Raw genomic sequence first — 22601 nt, forward strand, 5'->3', positions numbered from 1 at the left:
TGACAGCATCAGCCTTCTCGTGGTAAGTAAGGTGCTTCGCTCGCGAATTTGCCCTCCGGTGGGGTTTATTTTACTTGGAGATTCGAGTGATGCTTGATGGCTTTTCAGCTGGAAACAAAACATCGTGATCTGTAGCATCAATATATTTTATAGATATATTTACTATTATTTATTTTATCTGATATTCTAACTGACTGTTATTTATTTTAAGGTTCGAATTCAAATATTCAGTTCAGAAAATCCATAGCAAGATTATATGAATCGTCATTGAAATCCATATGAATGTAAAGAAGAATATTTGTGAGCATTACTAGAGTTCAAATAAACTTTTAAAATTTTGAAAGAAATCTGTGAAATTCCATTTTTTCTTCACGGACTTTTTGAGGGAGCCGATAATATTTTCCTCAAGCTCGTATACATTTCTCGAAATCCGAAAGAATTATTTTATGATCAAGGGAGGAATTTATTTTATCGCTTGCGAGGCATACGGTCATTCCGAAATTCAGTAACTCAAGAATAAAACCTCGCATATACCTTAATTTACTGATTAAGATCACTGGACTCGAGCACCCACTGTCAGTATTTGTACAAACTATACTGAAGCATTAAATGAAATGCGCACTTTCAAATGTTTGACATCAATCGCACTTTATTCAACAACTTTTTTTTTCATCGATATACAAAACGGTTATCTTATTGGGCCCGTTGGTATCCAACTCAACCAGGTGGCTGGGGATGCACTGTCGGTCCCATTCCCTGGAGCTACGGTTCGGCACAGTGCCGGAGGAAGCCACGGCTGCACCACATTCTTCAGCCAGTCGCCAAATGCGCTTTCCGTGGCACCAACGGTGCAGAACCACTGAATCGATCCGGGAATTTGCATCTGTGGTTGCGGTCTGGGAGCAGCAATACTTGCGCTGTTGAAGAGCAGCACGGATAAGATTACGACCACCAGGAGTTTCATTTTCTTTCGTTTAGGATTCGGGAAAAAAGTGCGGCTTGTGGCTTAAGTATCTCGAAAACTGGGAGCTGCCGCCGAATCGTAGCACTGGTCAAACTCAAACTGTTTACTGGGAGCAGCTGAGTCAATGCGTTGCTTGCGCAATATTTAATTGGACGGTGTATAATGAATGCACAGCGGCTGATGATGAGGGGGATATTAATGATAATGGAAACGTTGGGAACGCAGTAGGCTTAGGCTTCCAGGTACCTTGCGTGACTAATGTGGCTAGAATAATTCTAGATTAACATTTGAAAAGGGCGTAACAGCCAAAATTTGTTCTTTCTGGATTATTATCCACATACTTAGCTAAACACATGTACAATGAATTGAAAAGAATGAATGTTGGCTGTTACGCCCTTTTCAAATGTTGGTCTAGTACTATTTTATCTTTCGGAAGCTGCAGCTGTATGGCAATGTGCGACTTTGCTATTTTGTTCGTTGCAAGATAACATCGGTGACTTCGAGACAGATCACGCAAAGATGTTATCCGGTAAGACGCCTTTCTTTCGGAAGCAAAACACTGCAATTAAACCTTGCAGTAATGAGTAATCATCGTGAAACTCGAAGCGCTTGGTATAACTAAACCGAAAGTTGATATAGATAGGTATGATATTTTCGCGCTGATTACATGTTCTGCAATACCGTGGGGCATCGAAATCCGTACACTTAAGCACCTTAGTATATGAAAAAGGAAAATAGGAATCGAATGTGAATAAAACGTGTGTCATTGACACAGGCGCATGAAGGCTTCTACTTTTGAAGTGTTTCACATTTACTCATTAAAAACTACGAAAAACATGATAAAATAATGAATTAAATCAACTACTCCTGACTCGAAATCCGTCCACCGTGGACGGATTTCGAATCAAAGGATCAAAATCCGTACAGCTATTTCTTAACTAAATATTTAAATTGAAACAGTCTGATTGACTAAACTACCACTGTAAATAGTTCGATACGCACCTAGAGAAGCGATCCCTTCGATTTGTATTCCGCTTATCTTATGTAATGATTTGCAATTAGCAATTAAAACACAGTTACTTTTGGTGCAATTATGCTCTACCCGAAAACAAAATGGCGGCACAAACTCCGCGTTTGGTGGGTGGAGATTTGTTTTTGATTTTTGTTGTTTTAATTTCAAAGCCTTCTTTTCAATTCTATGCCCTAAAAGCTTACTGTCAAGTATCTGAACAGGATAAGATTAATTATTCCTACATTAATTACCTTTAACCTCCTTTAATTTATTGATATCTCATGAGGTGGACGGATTTCGGTGCTGTACGGATTTCGGTCCCGCACGGTACACACTTAACAATGTGTACGGTTTGACAGTTGTGGGCGAGTAATAGCTACCGTACTGCGAATAATGCTTGATATGTAAATTAATAGCAGCAACGCATAATGCCGAGCGATTGCTTGAGTGTTTTTAAATCTTTCGTTTATTTTAGAGGCTCATTTGCCCGGTGTTGAACTTAGTCTGTAGATTAAAAAACACCTTAAAAAGGCTCATTTGCCGCGAAGCATTGCGGAGCACATAACTTGATTCTTATAACTGATGTCGATTAGACTTGAGGTTTGGTCAAGGGTAGGTATTAAAGTTGGAAAAGAAGGAAATATGAAAACTGTTTAGAGCTTTTCAATGAAATGTCTAAATTGGTGATGGAAAGCAAGGGAAATTAGGGTGCTTAAGTAATTACGATGCTGATGTTAACATAGTTAACTAGCGATGTTTCATAGCCGTGACGAGACACAAAAACATGTTCTTGGGAGACAATAACGAGAGGAAGACATACGAAAAGGATGACCAACATACACCTGTGTTCAGAATAATAGCAGCGGAAGCCGTTTTTCATACAAAATGGTCAACTTTGACAAGCTGTAATTTTGTACCCCAATGACCGATTGAGCTGAAATTTTGGCAGTGAACTACAAATATGTTGAAATTTACACATACTAAGTATCATTTTTTTCGAATGACGTGTTCAAAAATTACGCACTAGGTCAAATTGTTCAAAAAAATTGCAGTTTTTATTTTTGATATATTGACCAATCCAAATGTCATATTCAACAATTTGTATTTTTTAAATTATAAACTTAGTGTCGCGCAGCACCTGATATCAAATTGATAATATTCCAATTAATTGATTTCCTAATATTTCCTAAACAAAAACTGCTATTATTTTGAACAATTTGACCTAGTGCGTAATTTTTGAACGCGTCATTCGAAAAATTGATACTTGGTTTGTGTAAATTTCAACATATTTGTAATTCACTGCCAAAATTTCAGCTCAATAGGTCATTACGGTACAAAATTACAGCTTGTCAAAGTTGACCATTTTGTATGAAAAACGGCTTCCGCTGCTATTATTCTGAACACAGGTGTACATTGGAATGGACAACAAGAGGAATACGGACTTTAACTATAGTCTAACATTAGCAACCTGCAAGAATTGGTGGATTATACCTACATGTATTCTAGATCAGCGTTTCTCAACCTGGGATACATCCTCCAATGCAATCTATGTGATCAAAACAAAATGGTAAGCTAAAATCTACAGTCTAAAGGTTCGGAAGCCTTCGTTTGAGAAGCATGAAGGCTTTTTTTGAAAAGCTCTGCAAGAGGATTGGAAGCAGCCTTTTACCAAGCAGCTCGGAAGCCTTTTTCCAAGCAGCTCGGAAGTCTTTTTCCAAGCAGCTCGGAAGCCTTTTTCCAAGCAGCTCGGAAGCCTTTTTCCAAGCAGCTCGGAAGCCTTTTTCCAAGCAGCTCGGAAGCCTTTTTTCCAAGCAGCTCGAAGGTCTTTTTTCCAAACAGCTCGAAGCCTTTTTCCAAGCAGCTCGGAAGCCTCTTTCCAAGCAGCTCGCAAGCCTTTTTCCAAGCAGCTCGGAAGCTTTTTTTCCAAGCAGCTCGGAAGCCTTTTTCCAAGCAGCTCGGTAGCCTCCTTCCAAGAGACTCGGAAGCCTCCTTCCAAGAGGCTCGGAAGCCTCCTACCAAGAGGCTCGGAAGCCTCCTTTCAAGAGGCTCAGAAGCCTCCTACCAAGAGGCTCGGAAGCCTCCTTTCAAGAGGCTCGGAAGCCTCCTTTCAAGAGGCCTCGGAAGCCTCCTTTCAAGAGGCCTCGGATGCCTCCTTTCAAGAGGCCTCGGATGCCTCCTTTCAAGAGGCCTCGGAAGCCTCCTTTCAAGAGGCTCGGAAGCCTCCTTTCAAGAGGCTCGGAAGCCTCCTTTCAAGAGGCTCGGAAGCCTCCTTTCAAAAGGCTCGGAAGCTTCCTTTCAAGAGGCTCAGAAGCCTCCTTTCAAGAGGCTCGGGCCTCCTTCAAGAGGCCTCAGAAGCCTCCTTTCAAGAGGCTCAGAAGCCTCCTTTCAAGAGGCTCGGCCTCCTTTCAAGAGGCTCAGAAGCCTCCTTCAAGAGGCTCAGGCCTCCTTTCAAGAGGCTCAGCCTCCTTTCAAGAGGCTCAAGCCTCCTTTCAGGAGGCTCAGGCCTCCTTTCAAGAGGCTCAGAAGCCTCCTTTCAAGAGGCCTCAAGCCTCCTTTCAAGAGGCTCAGAAGCCTCCTTTCAAGAGGCTCAGAAGCCTCCTTTCAAGAGGCTCAGGAAGCCTCCTTTCAAGAGGCTCAAGCCTCCTTTCAAGAGGCTCAGAAGCCTCCTTTCAAGAGGCTCAGCCTCCTTTCAAGAGGATCAGAAGCCTCCTTTCAGAGGCTCCTTCAAGAGGCTCGGAAGCCTCCTTTCAAGAGGCTCGGAAGCCTCCTTTCAAGAGGCTCGGAAGCCTCCTTTCAAGAGGCTCGGAAGCCTCCTTTCAAGAGGCTCGGAAGCCTCCTTTCAAGAGGCTCGGAAGCCTCCTTTCAAGAGGTCAGGAAGTCTCCTTTCAAGAGGCTCTGAACAAAAATTTGTTGTCTATGAGGGGGGTTTACCTCCAATTGCAAAATCCTGATTGCAGAAATAAAACATTAGCGAAGAAGATTAAGCCAATACAAATATTATTACAAATATAATTATTACAACAATTATGTCTCCCCCCCTCCCCTTCGGGTTTTTTTGCCCAAAAATTAAATTTTAAGGGGCCTACTAAAAAATTGGATATTTTTGAGGATTTTCAAAACATTCTTCAACATATCCGAGGAGTTTTATTTATTTTTACCATTTTAATATTTATTTTTTATTATCCCCCTCCCACCCGCACCTTGACCTTTCGGAGACCAGTAGGACATAATTGAAATAAAATATTTGTAACGGCCTTACTGATCTTTTTTTCAATATTGATGCAAGATTTGCGTCGAAGAGGCTATTTAATGTAATAACATGTGGTCTTGCTTTGTAGCTGCGTACCTTACCGCATGGCTAAAGAAGTCCCCTCCCCCTTACTTCTATTTTTCCACAGTAAAGGGCCCCCATAATGATGAGCACAGCGGCGCGTTTTGACAGTTACCCCCATGTATTTCCTGTCAAAACCTGCCGCTTCGCTTACCATTCTGGATGGGCCATGAGAAATGGAATTTAGTGATGAGGAGTAAGAAGTAAGAGGACAAACGCCTCATTTTCCATTTTTAATTTCTCACTTCTCACTGAGAAAAGTGAGAAATTTAACAACTTACTTATCAGTAATCACTTCACACTTTTCGTATTCACTATTGTTCGGCCAAACATTATTTTCGATCATATGACCCATTCAGCAAACGACATTTACAGTCATTTACAGCGTTCACCCGAATGATTATTCTAGCATAACGGCATTTTCAGCGGAACGACATTTTCGGTCGAATGTTCACTTCTACCAAATGATTGTTTTACAAATGGGTTTCAGCCTAATGGTTTGTTCGGTCAAATTGAAACTGACTAGCAGCTCGCGGATGGGATGGTCGATTCATCGGCATAAACCCTTTCACTTTCATTCTTTCCATAAATCACTTATTCACTCCAGGGAACTCAAAGAAAATGAACACTTACCCAGTAAGGTGACATCGATGTGAATGAACATTCATGCAAAGCCTTCACGCATAACTGGCTCAAAAGCCTTAGAGGAACTCAGTTCTGGTTGCTCCTTGAGCACGAAAAGACGGAAAATCAAAAGACTTATTATTTCAAGGATGCGTAAGTTTTAAAAGAAACATCTACCATCATATTTTTCACTTAATCTTATCTTAAATTTCAATAAATTTGCAACATGGAAAGCATCTTAAATTTATTACACAAAAAGGGCGATGAGGGGGGGGGGGTGTTCTATCTTAGACTAATCATTACCTAACGTCACAAATGGTAGGCTACTTGCTTGCAGGGCATCGTCATGTCCTGTATCCGGAATAGTTGGCCGCTGGTCGATGAGATGGTAGCGAAGATGATCTTACTTTGGGTGGGCCGGAACTTGACCGACAGCCGATGTTGGTTGACAATGCTGATAACGGCGGACTGGAACGCCGCTCGACTACCGAAATCCAACATGGCCGGAACAATGAGGCTGCCGGCTAGGTTTTAGATGGCTGCTTCAAAACGCTTTGCCTCACCAAGCCGCTTTTCACCTCAATGGTCACTTTGAGTCAACGGAATCATGGCCCGTAGTCCGGTACTGTCGAACCTCTGGCTTTGATAACCCTTGCCTACAAAATATCACGTTCGATCGAAATTGTCGGAGCTTTTTCCGAAAGAACCGAAATAAAGGGCATTAGTATACCTATCATGTGACGTATTCATATGCTTCCACCATGTTTTTAACATTTTATGTTTTATCTTTACCATTTTCTCATCTATTATTCGATTTCTGCACTACTTTAACCATTTCTTAAATAAACTGACAATTGATCCTATAATACACATATTAGGTTAAGTTCTATCGTTCATCATCGGCAAGTTCACCAAACGTATCATAGATCTTACATTTTATATCGACATTTTGTTTTACTTGACTTCTTACTATTTTTGACCCCGAAGAACAATTAAACAGTATTAAGAGAAATAAGGTATAAAGACTATAATTTTTGTCTTACAATATTGATTACGACACAAAGCACACTTCACTTCTTCTCATTTAGAGCTTCTGCAAGGAATAATTTTGTGCTTTCAAACGAATCATTTCGGAATTCCTTCCGAAATCCCAAACGAAATCCTTTTTGGTCTCTTTCCATAAGCATTAAAAGGTTTCTTTCGGAAGCTTATTTGGAAATCCAGAATAATTCCAATTGAAAGTCCGAAAAATCAATCGAAATCCCAAAAGAACATCGTTCGTAGGCCTTTGAGAAATCCGTTCCGTTCTTTTATGTTCCTAGGTTTCAAACGGATCCCTTTTGGCCTTCCTAACGGAATCCTTTCGAGATTGCGAACGGAGTCCTTCTGGGATTTCTTTCAAATGCCCAGAAGAACTTCGTTAGGAAGCCTAAAAAAACTCCATTCATAAATCCATAAGAAGTTTGTTCCATTCTCTTCGGTTTCCGAACAGAACGTCCGTAGAAAGAATCAATTCCTGCAACTTATCCTAGAAGAGTTTTTTAGCTTTACTTTATTGTAATCTGGGTAACAAATAATTTATGTGACGCTGAGTGGCCATCGGAAGTCCTCCGGAAGATCAGTAACAACCGTAAATGTGGTTAATTCGTGGAACTTATCCTAGAAAAAAAGTTAATATGTAAAATTTGGTGCGAATGCCAGAGGAAAGAATATCGCTGGCCGTACCACGTGGTGGTCAATCCAGTAGATATTTATTTGGTTTCTGTTTACTTTCTGATTGAAATATAGGATTTTGTTTTATCTATGGGAATATTTCTTAACACGTCTAATACACTAGCTTAGTTGCTGTCAGTTCTATTCGCAACGTTTCTGGATGCCGTTGCAATGCCACCAACATCGGAGGTGTCGCTGGAAAATGGTCCGCCCAAAGGTCTATTTTCATAAACGGGAGCACTATCGGATGGATACGAAGACGTTATTGGTGGACACGGAACCGGCCGGAGCAATGGGGCGCGAATCAATTGCCAAAGTCTATCATAGGGATGTGCTTCTTCACTTATAATGTAGCATGGAGATCCAGAGAGCTGTGGCCACCAGGATCTGCACGATCTGAGATGGCATGAATGGTGCCCACGAGAACCAGCAACGAAAAGACCACTAGCTTCATGGTTTGAGACTTTTTGATGAAGGGCTACTAACGATATGATGCTTCGAGAAGTGCGAATCTGTACTTTTATGCAAACCATATTGCTTGTCTACCCGTGGATATTTAAACTGTGGTAAGTGACTTGAACTCAAAACAATGTTTATTTTCTGTACTACAATTGGGCAAACATCATTATACATATATTCTTCATTTATCTTACCCAAATTGCGTCGTAGACGCAGATAAGAAAAAAAAATGATCGATTTTCACTTTTGCCTTTACGCTTGGCTATACGAAATAACGCAAGTAGAGACCAGTCTCGGGGTTTCCGGTTAGACAGGCGAGCCTTAGATGCCGAGCTCGATGCTCGGTCCGGTCCAGGATGTTTTCGGGTGGAAGAAGAGACCAGCAAATACTAGTATTGTGTTTCCTTGTTTTTAATCTAGGATTATTTGACTTTTCAGTCTTTTGAGTTCAGTTTGTCAAAACGACTCATTTTGTTTTGCTCGTCGGTTCGAACTATCGGCATATTTTGATAATAACAAGGAGTAGGGGTTGCAAACATTGACCAAGGAAGACTCTGAAAGATCAGGTTCTTTAAGGAGTGTTTACTAAATATTTGAAAACTCGGATTCAAAACAAGCACAGAAAAATGATCCAACGTGTTGAATATTTGCCATGCGTTAGTTAAGTCGGCAGGGACGTGTCAAGGCTTTGACTAAGGCACTGCAGTTTTGTTTAGATAGAATAGCTAAGTGTTACAGTGCTACTACCGGAGATGGCACTCGAATATACAATTTAGTTCAACGGCATAACTCCAAACTACTCCGATATCGTCTGTGTTGAGAGGCAGCTTAAGAGTTAATCGAAAGCTTCACCTATCAGTAACACTTAAAAACTGGAATAGCTGGCTCAAGACCAATAAAGTCAAGTAATGCTCCAGGGCAAGCTAATTCATCAGCTAATTAATTTTCTGATATGGATTTCGTTCAGAAGTTCAAAAGGACACCGTTCGGAAACCTAAAGGAATTTCGTTCAGAATCCACCATGAAAAATAATCAAAACCCAAAAAAATCAATTCGACAACTCAAAAGCGATCCGTTTGAAAGTCTGAAATGTTTCGGAAGCCCAAAATATTCCATACAGATATCGTTGAAAAGTTTAAAAGGAGTCCGATCTGAAGTCGAAAAGTTATTTTTTAGAATCCCAAAACAGTTTTGTTCGAAAGCCCAAAATATTTTTTTCGGAAGGCAAAAATGATTCTGTTTGGAAACCCTAAACGATTCCGTAAGGGAGTCCAGAGGGATATTGTTCAGCAGTGTAAAGGACTCCGTTCTCCCAAAAGGATTCCATTCAGAAGCCCAAAAAGATTCCGTTCTGAAGCCCAAGTAATTCTGGAAACCGAAAAGTATAGAACGGACTTTTTCAGATTTATGAACAAAGATCTTTCAGGAATTCGAACGGAATTCTTCTGGTCAAAGGCCCGGAATCCCAATCGCAAAAGAATTCCATTCGGAAGATCAAAATGAATCCATTCGATAGCACAAGGCAGCCATCTTATGGAAGTTTACGAAGATCTTCTAGGCATACGAACGAAATCTTTTCGGGTTACTGAAAGAACTTCTTCTAAGCCTTCTAGCGGAATTCTTTTAGAAAGCCCAAAAGTATTCTGTTCAAAAGGCCTTAATAAGTTCCTTTCGACGTACTAAAAGAGTTTCTTTCAGCAGCCCAAAATTATTCCGTTCGTAATTCACTTACCTTCCTGAACGAATTTCTTTATGGCTTCGGACCGGAATGGCTTCAGAGTCCGTTAAATGCTGTACGAAATTACTTTTGGGCTTCTAAACAGAATCCTTGTGCGATTCCGAACGAAATTATTTCTGAACGGAACTCTTTACGGCTATCTAACGGAATCATTTTGGGCTACTGAACGAACTACTTCTGAGCTTTCGAATGGAACCCTTTTTGGTTCGGAAGCAAAATAGATCTTCGTTCATAAATTCAAAATTATTTGAGCTTCCAAACAAAATCTTTTAGGACTTGTGAATGAAATTTATTAGGCTTTGATCGGAGTCCGATTGAACTTTTGAGCGGTATTCCATTTGTGCTTCTGAGTCATTTTTTTTTTATTTTCCGACTGGAAGTTTGTTTTCGGGCATTTCAGCGAAATTCTTTTTGGCTTCCGAACAGAATCCTTGAAACTTTTGTACAAAATCTCTTTTGGGATTTCGAGCAGAATTCTTTAAGGCTTCTTATCAGAATCCTTTGGCGACCTTAAAAGGAATAATTTATGAACGGAATTAATTTGGGCTTTCAAACGGAATCATTTTGTACTTTCGAATGGAATCTTTAAGACTTTCGAACTGAATTCTTCTAGAATTCCAAACGGCATCCTTTCGCAATACCGAACGAATTCCGAGTTTGGTTGCACATCAGAATCCAATTGGGAAGACCGAAATGATTCCGTTCGAAAACAAAAACAATCGATCTAATTTCCAATTGATCTTCGTTTGTGGACCTTTAAGAAGTCCGTTTCGTTATTTTGGATACCTGTTGGGCTTCCAACCGAAATCTTTTTGGCTTTTTAAACATATCCCTTTTCAACTTCCGTTTGAGATGCCGAACGAAACTTCTTCTGAGGCCTAGGCCTAGAAAAATTCCGTTCGGAAGCCTAAAAGATCTTCTTCTGTAAAAATTCAAAACAAGTCCGTTCCGTTCTTTTCGGTTTCTGAACAGAATAATTTGGTCTTCCAAACAGGATATTCCCTGGTTTCTGAATGGAATGCATTAGGCTTCCGAAAGGAGTCCGTTAATGAGGCTTGCGAAGACCAAAAGTAATCCCTTCGAAAGCCCAAGACGGGCTTCTTTCAGAAGTTTACGGGCAACGGAATCCTTTCGCGTATCCGAGTAGAATTTTTCGAGTGTTCTGAACTGAAACTATTTGGCCTTTGAAAGTACCCATAAGGGATTCCGTTCGGAAGCCCAAAAGTATTCTGTTCAAAATGCCAAAAGAACTCCGTTCAGCAGTCCAAAACTATTCCGTTCGTTGTTCTTCTACGTTTCTGAACGAGATTCTTTTGGGTTTCCGAACGAAATTGCTTAGGGCTATCAAACGGAATCATTTTGGGCTCATGAACTTACTACTTTCGAGCTTTCGAGTGGAATTGTTTTGGGCTTTCGAACAGAACTCTTTTAGAATTCCAAACAGAGTCCATTCAAAATTCCGAACGGAGTCCTTTTTGGTTCAGCAGCCTAAAAAAAGAAGCCTAATCTCTGTTCGTAAATTCTTCTGAATGGAATTAGTTAAGCTTCGATCGGAGTCCGATTGAACTTCTGAGCGAAATTTCTTTTGTGCTTCCGAGTGGATTTTTTAAGAATTTAGAAATTCTTTGGATTTATGAACGAAAACCTTTTGGGGTTCCGAACGGAATCCTTTGAACTTTTGTTCGAAATCTTTTCTGAACAATATTATTTTGGGCTTTCAAGCAGAATTCTTTGAGGCTTCGAAGCAGAAGCCTTATGCGATTCCGAAAGTAATCATTTATGAACAAAATTCTTTTGGATATTGAAACGGAATAATTTTGGGATTTCGAGTGGAATCCTTCAGACTTTCGCAATTTCAAACGGCATCCCTTCGAAATTTCGGACGAAATCCTTTTTGGTTTCATCTCAGAAGCCCATCGGAAATTCCGTGAGAAAGCCCAAAAAATGGGTAAAACCCTTTCGGCCGAAAGGATCATTTGGCCGAAAGGGCCGTTTGGCCGAAAAGGTCATTTGGCCGAAAAGGTCGTTTGGCCGAAAGGGTCATTTGGCCGAAAGGGTCATTTGGCCGAAAAGGTCGTTTGGTCGAAATATTCGTTTGGCCGGAAGGGTCATTTGACCGAGAGGGTCATTTGGCCGAAAGGGTCATTTGGCCGAAAGGGTCATTTGGCCGAAAGAGTCATTAGGCCGAAAGGGTCATTTGGCCGAAAGGATCATTTGGCCGAAAGGGTCATTTGGCCGAAAGGGTCATTTGGCCGAAAGGGTCATTTGGCCGAAAGGGTCATTTTGCTGAAAGGGTCGTTTGGCCGAAAGGGTCATTTGGCCGAAAGGGTAATTAGGCTGAAAGGGTCGTATGGCCGAAAGTCCAAATGACCCTTCCAGCCAAACGACCCTTTCAGCAAAATGACCCTTTCGGCCAAACGACCCTTTCGACCAAACGACCCTTTGGGCCAAATGACCCTTTCGGCCAAATGACTTTCGGCCTAATGGTCTGTTCGGCCAAATGGTATATTCGGCCAAACAACTTTCAGGCAAATGGGTTCCGGCCAATCGATCCTTCCCCCAAAAAATGCGATCGAAATTCCAATTGATCTCCGTTCGTAGAACCTTAAGGACAATCATCACGAAATACAAATTTGAAAGTACTTCTGCGATGCAAAAGAGCTAAAATAATAAAAAATGACAGTTGTGCGTTGCTTCCATATGGAGTGGTGTCCTTGATAACGCGAGTACTTTTAAATTTGGATTCTGTGTGTCCTTAAGAAGTTTGGGCTTCCAAACGGAATCTTTTAGCTTTTTGAACGGATCCCTTTTGATCTTCCTAGCCTAATCCGGTTGAGATTCCTAGGCCTAGGCCTAGAAGAATATTTTTTCTCGTAAAATTAAAAAAAAAACTCCTTCCGTTTCCAAACAGAATTATTTGGTCTTCGAAACAGGATCTTTTCTGGTGTCTGAATGGATTTCACTAGGCTCCCGAAAGGAGTTCATTCATTAGGCTTCCGAAGCCCAAAATTAACCCGTTCGAAAGCTCAAGAAAGACTTGAACTTCGTTCTGTGTTCTGTTCAAAAGGCCAAAAGAATTCCGTTTGACAACCCAAAAGAATTTCGTTCAGCAGTCCAAAAATTATTCCGCTCGTAGTTCTTTTACGCTTCTGATCGAAATTCTTCGGGCATATGAACGAAATCCTTTGAATTTCTGGTTGGTTCGGAAACCTAAAAGATCTCCGTCCATAAATCCAAAATTATTTAGGATTCTAAACAGAATATTTATGGGCTTCTGGGTGGAATTCATTAGACTTCGATCGAAGTTAGATTGAACTTCTGAGCAAAATTTTTGTACGAAAAATCTTTTGGACTTCGCTGCACAGAATGCTTTTGGGCTTTCGAGCAGAATTCTTTTGCGATTCCGCTAGGAATCATTTATGAACGGAATACTTTTGGGCTTTCGAATGGAATCCTATCAGACCTTTTAGATTATAAAACGGCATCCTTTCGAAATCCTTTTTGGATTCATTTCAGCCCATTGGGAAGTCCAAAAGGATTCCGTGTGAAATCCAGAAAACGATCGGAATCCCGACTGATCTTCGTTCGTAGACCTTTAAGAAGTTCGTTTTGTTCTTTTTGGTCCCTGTTGGGCTTCCAAACGTAATTCTTTTGGTTTTTGGAACGGATCCTTTTTTAATTTTCTACCGTAATCTTTTTGAGATTCCGAACGAAATGTTTCGAATTTTCGAATGTTTTACGAATTCTCTTTTGGACTTCTGAACAGAATACTTTTGGGCTTTCGAGCATGTCGTGACCCGGACGAGATATCTAGTCTCGACCGTTCGTCTTAACAATACTCAGCAAACTAAATCTCACTCTGTTTTTGACACGCTTATTCCGAACTGCTTCGATGGAGGCTATGAATCAAAATATATTGAAGTCTAAGGTAGCGTTCTACACGATTGAAAGAAATACACTACAAAGAGGTATATTGTAATTCGAAATTGAATGATTGCTAATAATAACACAAATGATTATTTTATTTCCAATATTTCATAGACCTGATCTTATATACTACAGAGCAGAATTATGTATAAGACTTTTTTTGCGATTCCGAAAGGAATGATTTATGAATGGAATTCATTAGGGCTTCCAAACGGAGTGCATTTGAGCTCTTGAACGGAATTCCTGTTGTGCTTCCGAGCGTATTTTGTAAATTTTCAACCGGATTTTTTTTAGAACAGAATCGTTTTGGACTTCTTCCAATTGGGCTTTCGAACAGATTTTTTTTACCTCCGTCCGGATTTTTGTTGTTTCTTGTTTCTTTTTTATTTCCCATTGGAATTTCTGTTCGAACCAAATTCGTTTGGGCTTCTGGACGAAATTCTTTTGCGCTATCGAATGGAATTATTTTGGGGTTCCGAACAAAATCGTTCTTGGAACGGAATCATTTTGGGCTTTAGAATCGACTCCTTTTGGGCTTCCGAGGGAAATACTTTTGAGCTTTTGAAAGGAACTCTTGTGGGTATTGAAACAACATTCTTCTGAACAAAATTCTTTCAGACTTCAGAGCGGAATCATTTGAACTATTTAACGAAATCGCTTTGTGCTTTGTAAAGGAATTACTTTGGGCTTTTGAAGGAAGTCCTTTTAGGGTTTTGAACGGAATGCTTTCGAGCATCCGAAAGGAATTTTTGGGCATCTGATCAGAAACGTTTTGGAGACTTGAAAAAAACCAAAATGGATTTCGAAAGTCTAAAAAGTCTTTTGAAAACAACCAACACACCTTGTGTTCACAATTCTTTTTTTTTTTGAATAGCTTAATAATAAGATTTGAAACAATTTCATTCCTATAATTTATAATTATTTTATTCTCTCGTTCGATTCAACAGTACTATTTTATTTCACCAAAATACATTTGATACGTCCAACTACAAGCATGTTAAATTTATCAGTTACTATCGGTACCATTCACGGCAGAACTATTAGATGCTGCTGCACCTGCATCGGACGAATTGCTGGAGAACGATCCACTCAAAGAGTTGTTTCCAACGTGAACATCCAACGTTCCATTGACGCCGGCAGCACTATCGGATGAATTTGACGACGGTGGAGGACACGGAGGCAGTGGGAACCTCGGAATGAAACGCAACCACCAAGGCCCATCAAAGGGACGAGCTTCATCACTGAGATTGAGACACGGCAATCCTGCGGGTTGGGGCCACCAGGGGTTGAACAAACGTCCGGAAGTAACGTGAACGGTGCCCACCAGGACCAGCAACGATAAAACCACCAGCTTCATAATTACGGAGACTTTGTGGATGAAGGTAACGAATGATATGATGTCTGAGGGCTTACGAATTAGCACTTTTATACAAATTACCTTGTTTGTCTACCCGTGAATATTTAATCCATGGTAAATGTTTATACTCTGGACAATTGGGTAAATATCATTATACCTATGTTCATCGTTTGTCATACCCAAATAGCGTTACAGGTAAGAATGAAAATATTATTCATTTACTTTCACTTCTGTACCTATACAAAAGTGGCGGAATGCCAGCAGAGATCTGCAAACGTCAATATTATTTTCCCTTGGTCTATCATATTTTTGCTTTCTTCCATTTACGTTTTTTTTTTCTAATAAAAATAGGTATGTATATTTACAATTCATGAAGATGTTAACTAAATCCAATCATGTTATGTTTTACTTTGTAAGCTTGTGTGATATCACTTCTTCCACCGAAAAAGCTGTTGTTTACATTTGACAATTCGTGACATGTTGTCGCTGGTCACAGTTTAATCAAAGCTACTTTTTTGTTTTAGACCTCTATGATAATAAAAAATGAATTTAAAAATGACCCCCAGTCTTAGCGCGGTCAAGCACAAAAACTAACACGGTTCTCTTCTAACATGTCTTGGGATCGATCAGTTTCACGGTCGACCTTTGTGCCATATTGTTTGCATTGTATTATTTTTCCATAACACGGTGTCTTTTTCTGCAGAATTCGACTTCCAAATCCTTGGCATCCTTCGTACCGATGATAAATTTATAATTGCTTTAATAATTCATCCTCTGATTTTGGTGGCCCTGCTGCTGCTGATCTAGATTTTCACGAACCAACCCGACCATGTGTGTGCGGCCGTTTTCCGGTCGAGAGAATTGCGCGCGACAGATGTCGTGACCTCGTGCTCGCCTGTCCCAAAACACAACCCAACGTACAACACACAGCCACTGAACAGAAAAGGAACCGCGTGCACGTTTCGAGGCGACGACAATTTTCCACTCACACCGGCCCCCGCCTCACGCCATCTTGCCCCAGCCGGGGTCTGAATGAGCCAGCAAGTGCCATCACTTCTCGGTGACATTATCATTTTTAGGATATATGAGTTGAGTACTTATACGGCGTGGCGTTGGCCGGGGCCACTGCACGACCTCATTTCCAGGCCAACCATACGTTCACGTTTTAAAATGGGAACGCTTTTGTACACATTATGGGAATGAAGTATGGCAACGTCACCGTCAAACGTCGACTTTAGGGGTTTTGGGAAAATGTGCTTTTTATGAAGACTGAATTCCATGAACATATGTTCCAATTCGAGAGGAAAAGGGGATGTCACAAATTTGTCTCTACGAATTAGTTGACACTGCGATTGTTGTGGAAATATTTTCAAAGAACGTATCAACAGTTCATGGCTACCTCTATTATATACATAGGTACCTACCGTGATGGCCATCCCAACAAGTTAATTGGAAATGGTGGCACACAAAAGGTTCACGCAACAGAATCTAAACTCAAACTCCCGTTAAATTAAAATACGACGTGGCGCATTCATTCTATTCCTACTTGTGTATTATCGACATCACGATATACCACAGTGTAACACCTCCATTCAAAATTCGATCAAAATCCGAATCCTTGAGAACTAATAAGTTAGATACCAAATATCCACGTGCATTTTTTTATTCCATAGAGAAATTGGAATTCACCAAATTCCAGAAAGAGTTTGCCGTACCTTCCGGAAGAAAATACTAAAAAAATATCCATTCAAATTCCAAAGATATTTTTTTTTAAATATCATAGTCTTTTTCATGGAAATTCCAAAACGCCTCCTTTGGAAACGCCAAAGAATTTTCCGTTGAAATTCGAAATAATTTCACGAAAAAATCCAAAGAATTTCCAGTAGAAATTCCTTTTCTTGTGGAATCTGCAAAAAAAAATCCAAGTGGAAATACCGAAATATTTACCAAACTATGTTTTAGATTGCTTAGAATACTTTAAGTTTATTGACTCCGACTAACGGGCTTGGTGGTCATATGGCTATCACTTCTGCCTCATTCGAAGGAGGTCGTGGGTTCAATTCCAGGCCCGCTCCATTCCTTCTACTTTGTATTTTTCCCAGGGAATCAATATTCGAGCAACGCCTAACAATATACTCTTTGTTGTCAACAAAGTTTGATACTGACAAACGCACCTCGCAACAAGCCTTCATCAGAACCCAAGCACAACATGACAAAAATAATTTGCTTTGCATGCTCTGATATTTCCAAGATTACGATACTGATTTTGTAATAATAGTTAGATCATCGAATATTTCTATAAAAGCATTAACCTTGGTGAGTCGCATTGAGACTTCTCAATGCGATGAGCTCATGGGCTGCCTGTCATGGCAAATATTTGCAAACAACAGAGAAGGTGCGTAAAACAGCTTGGGCGGGAAATTTTCATTCAATAAAATAGTCGCCTAAGAGCAGGGATTGAACTTATCATTTCATCATCATTTAGTATTCAGCAAATAACTCATTCCAGACGTGGAATTTCGAAAAATGTCGTATCGCGGACTTCTAGCCCTTTTTTCCCTCTGCAATTTTGCCTAACGGTACACTGATCTATGCCTAATATTTACAGCGTGAGACGCTAGTATCATTTAACATACTAAATGATAATAACACTAATCATTTAGTATATTAAGCAATTCTAGCGTTTAACGATTTAAATATGAGACATAAAGCAATGTACCCTCAAACAAGGTTGTAAAGGGGAAAAAGGTCTAGAAGTCCGCCATACAACATTTTTCGGAATTCCGACTCTGGAATGAGTTATTGTCTGAATACTAAATGATAATGAAATGATAAGTTCAATCTCTGCCTAAGAGCACCTCCACGGGAGTCCCCATCTGGGTCCTAATCGCTATTTCCGGGCCCTATATAGCGACCCACTTCTACACCGGTAGTATCTAAACGGGAATGTAAAATGAGAACGCAACTCAAAATTAGCCGTGAGTTTCCAAATTTAGCGCCCCATACTGGGTTGCTAAATTTCTATACAGGGTTGCTATTCTGTGAAACGTCACTTTAGTATGTATTGATAAAAATGGCAGAAAATCAGTTTTTCTTTTTCAGAGCAATTTTGGCGAATATAATCAAATAGGAAGGGAAATAGAAGTAACTGCAGTAATAGATCAGCTCGACACACACCGGCGCCCGCTAGAGCCCACAATATTGATTTCCTGTGAAAAAAAATCCTACTGTTTTTTTTGCAAGTTATTCAAGGAGGAGGTTTTTCAGGAATCCCTCAGAAGAGAACTAAGAAGGTTCTTTTTGGTTTTAATGGTTTAGTATGTTCTTCAAGGAGTTCCTCCAGAAAATCTCCCGCAAGTTTCGCTTTTCTGTCATTCATCATAGGGGAACTGTTCAGATCTCCGTCTTACTGAACATATATTGATCTCATCGCGAAAGAAAGGAATACGGCACCAATTTCGTGGCTTCCTTTTGTAAACATGCGTTTTTAGGCCGATACAAATATTTAAAAACAATTATGTCTCCCCTCCCCTCGTTTTTTTTGTCCAAAAAAAATATTTTGAGGGGGCAACAAAAAATTCGGGCGATTTTGAGGATTTTCAAAACTTTCTTTAACAAATCCGAGGAGTTTTATTGATTTTTTCCATTTTAATATTTATTTTTTATTGCACTCCCGTGGTGGTGCTCTAAGTAACGCCAGCTATGCATTTCTAGCGCATGAGATGAGTCTCATGAGACGTATATTGAGACACGCTCACTCAGTTATTTTATGCACTCGCTAGCTTCTCTCGTCGCACTGAATCCGTGCTACGTGAGCTTTTGTAGCTCATGGCACAAGAGACTCTGCGTCTAAGGTAGGGTCACATCGGTTAATTTAGCATAAATTAGTTTGGAATACAGAATGCTTGGCATAATAGTTATTTGACATAACAATTGTGTAATCACCAATTTTGGAACTAATGCAAAATACGTGCAACTCTTCATAATTATTGTGGGAACGGATCATTTAGCATAAGAACATTTGGCATAAAGGCTATTTGGCATAACGTTCACTAAATTTATTGTTGTTTGGGCAGAAACCTAGCGGTGATGGTGCCTTTCTCGTGTAATATAAAATGTAACGAGAGAAGCACAAAAGAGATCAAAGTTGCACTTTAGGGAGATAGATTCAACTATTTCCATCATCTCACATTTATTTGCATTCATTAGAATGCATTGCAGCAGTTATTGGAAATTTTTATTTTTTCAATTTTGATTTTTTTTTTCAAAAGGAGACCTGGGGAATATGGAGAAAAAACGAACAGTGGGTAATGTCGGTGACATAACCGCTAAGTGGACGTAGGACTTGACTTGACCATGCCTTTAAGATACATAATATGTGCAAATTTCTCACATCAACTATTTTGGATAAATAATCGGCGTTGCATACCATTCCTTGGCAAAATCTTCTCATCAATTCAGGAAGTATCTGTCCGGTCACGAAATATTAGCCTCGACAGTGGCAACCTTCCCACTGAAGGACTGCCTGAAATAAACCACAAGTTGACTCAGCAGAGGATGTAGACTGCATCTCAGCCCTTCCACTGAAGAGCCTTCTAATCCGTGCGATAGCGACTGAAGAACATTATTTTTAACTCTTAGAGCCTTGAAAAAGGCTGTTTACTTCGACTAAGTGCAAAAAGTAAGAAAACGATCTTTTCAAATAACCGCGCATTTCTAGTGATGGTATAAAATAGACTGAATGCTCTGCGAGCGAATGCACTTTTCTTTTATACCTTATTTTGAATCTTCTCTGCTTCCCAATTGGTGGGCCAATCAGCTAGTGTCTTGTATCCCGCTTCTTTGTCAGCCAAAGCGTCATCATCATCAACGCGTTCGAGAAGGGCTTCTTCTTTTTTACGCTTGTTGCTCGCTGCTGGCGTCTATTTAACTAACGGGACTCTTCGCTAGATACAGGCCAATAAGCCGGGCAAGCGAGCTTAGAATTGCAGTTCAGGTGGGAAGTACGTGTTCTTTTCTGAGACAACATTGTTAGGCTCTGTCTCAATTGGATAATTAAACTGAAATTAAACTTAAAAGTGACATTTCAATAATTATCGAATAACCCTGCTCGCAGAGCAAGATTACTTTTGACAGATATCGAATCATTTTCCATCGATGTCCTATTGGAATTGCTGGGTAGCACCAGCCATTCTTATAACGGGGTGATTTTTTAATTTTCGAACTGTCACTTTTAAGTTTAATTCTCCAAATAAGACAGACGCTTAGTAGTAGAAGGAAGGAAACACCCGGACATGGGATTTCGGGTGATAAGATTTAGAATTGGTAACATGGGACGATCATTCAGTCACGTTCGCTTTGTGTGCGATCAGTATCAAACAATGTTTATCTACATATTTTTTTATCAATGTCAAACAATCCAACATTTGATGAAAAATCGATTGATAGTTTATTAATGTTTGAGCTATTATCGGTGTTTTTTTTATCCAAATAAGATTATGTGAGAGATTTGGACATTTTATGAATCTTTAAAGGCATGGTCAAGCGAAGTCCTTCGTCCACTTCGCGGTTAAATCAGAAAAATTATCCACTGTTAGTTTTAACGCTATTTATGAAAATCACGCATAAAATTTTATCTCTAGAAAATTGGCACCCAAGTACAATTTCTATCCCGAAGGGTATTGAAAGCATTGATATTGATCTCTATTATTGGCTCTCTGAAGAATCGATTGTTTTTTGGACATACATGCCGCATCATGTGGCTTTTCTTCAGCCTGTCTCGGCTCAGCACCGATGCCGGCCGGTCTCGGCTCAACTCTGCTGCTGCTGCTGGTATCTGCTTAGCATTGCTGCTTTGTCGGGTTTGTAGGGTGGACTGCTGCTGTACTGGCTAGGTTTCGGCTGATGATGGTCGCTTCGATGGTGTCGAGCCGAAAAAGCGGTCGGTGCAGACTTCATTCACTGCTAAAAGGTGTGAGTGCTGTTCAATCGATGATGCGGTTGTTTCGCTTGTCCCGGTCAGAATGAAAGGAAAAAATCGCGTTGCGCTATTTTATGGCTTCTCGGCAGACCCAGCGGCTGCTCATTCGCTGGTGTCTGCACCAATCAGAACGTGGTAATGGAATGATGCAAGAATTATGCGGTACCCATATTTATAGGTTCCCTTGATCTCAATGTTTTTCATTGAAAACAGTTTCATGCCTATTGAAACAAGTTTTTCGGGTCTTATCAATCATGGACATGAAAGGTATACTTGAAATCTGTCGATTGAGGTGCTTACCGCAGAAATTCGTCCACTGAGACGAACGCTATTAACGTTTAAAATCTTTCAACACAGCGTAACGCGGTCGATTTGAATATTTTGAAATGACACCCGGTATAGTAAAGAGAGACGTAAGTCCTACGTCAAAACAATGTTAAAAATTGTCTTTATTAAGGAGATTTTCAGCCCTAGACTGGCAATATTTTTTCTAATAACTCTGGAACGCAATGGCTGATTGGGCCAATTTGTAATAGCGAAAGGCAGGATTTCGCGTCGAATGAAACCTGTTGCAAGCAAATCGGATAAAGCTAAGTAAAAAAAGTGTGTTCCACATTTTTTTGAACACACACACGCACATACAGACATCACCTCAATTCGTCGAGCTGAGTCGATTGGTACACTATGGGTTTCCGAGCCTTCTATCAATAGTTCGGGTTTGGAGTGACCCTATAGCCTTTACGTATACTTAGAATAAGGGAAAGGCAAAAACTCACAATAGTGAATAGAGGAACTGTTCGGCACTTCATCTCATAGCTCCCATATCCATCCCATCAAAAACAACGCTATGAAAAGGAATATGATTTGTTTCGTATTTTTGTGATTTTTTGCCAACAGTAAAGCACGCATGTTAGCAAAAGAAGCGACGAAATTGGTGCTGTATTTCTTTGTTATGCGATGAGATGTTCAGTGAGATGGAAAATGGAACAGTTCCCCTTTAAGACCGATCAATAAAAAAAAAATATGTCTTTTATTCTTATTAGTCTTCTCGAAGGAACTTGCACTAGCCGGGTATAAAATATAATGGTGGAGGTATGATAATTGTTATTCTTTTTATTATTTTTGTATTTTTTTTTTATTTTCTGGAATTTTGCGTATACAAGCTTTGTGATGAAAAAACATAATTTGCATCATTGGTTTGCCATTTTGGCGCTAGCCTTACTTTTGACAAGGGCCTAAGCAAAAAACACCTCGAACACTTTTTAACATAATTAACTTGATAACGACTTGTCCGATCGTTTTGATATCTTCGGCAAAGTTTTAGGTAATCATTGGGGCCATGTGATAAAATATACACCGCAAAAAAAATTGTTCAAACATAGAAAATAAAACCAAAAACGATTTTCTCAAAAACGATTTTTCCAATATTTTTCATTATTTGATATGTTGTAGCAGATATGTATTTTTCTGCACTATGAGTCATAATGGAAAAATGG

General features: G+C 39.9%; 2 protein-coding genes across 2 annotated transcripts in view; both read right to left on the reverse strand.

Moving 5' to 3' along the window:
* Positions 1 to 22601, reverse strand: part of LOC134226061 (whirlin) — a 596096-nt gene that overhangs the window by 430701 nt on the left and 142794 nt on the right. The gene's annotated exons all lie outside the window — the stretch shown is intronic.
* On the reverse strand, positions 14666 to 15179 carry LOC134223189 (uncharacterized). Its single transcript, XM_062702332.1, has one exon. It carries the CDS (start codon positions 15123 to 15125, stop codon positions 14775 to 14777), a length of 351 nt encoding a protein of 116 aa, XP_062558316.1. The 5' UTR covers positions 15126 to 15179; the 3' UTR covers positions 14666 to 14774.

The sequence above is a fragment of the Armigeres subalbatus genome, chromosome 3 (assembly GCF_024139115.2).
Source record: "Armigeres subalbatus isolate Guangzhou_Male chromosome 3, GZ_Asu_2, whole genome shotgun sequence".
Lineage (NCBI taxonomy): Eukaryota > Metazoa > Arthropoda > Insecta > Diptera > Culicidae > Armigeres > Armigeres subalbatus.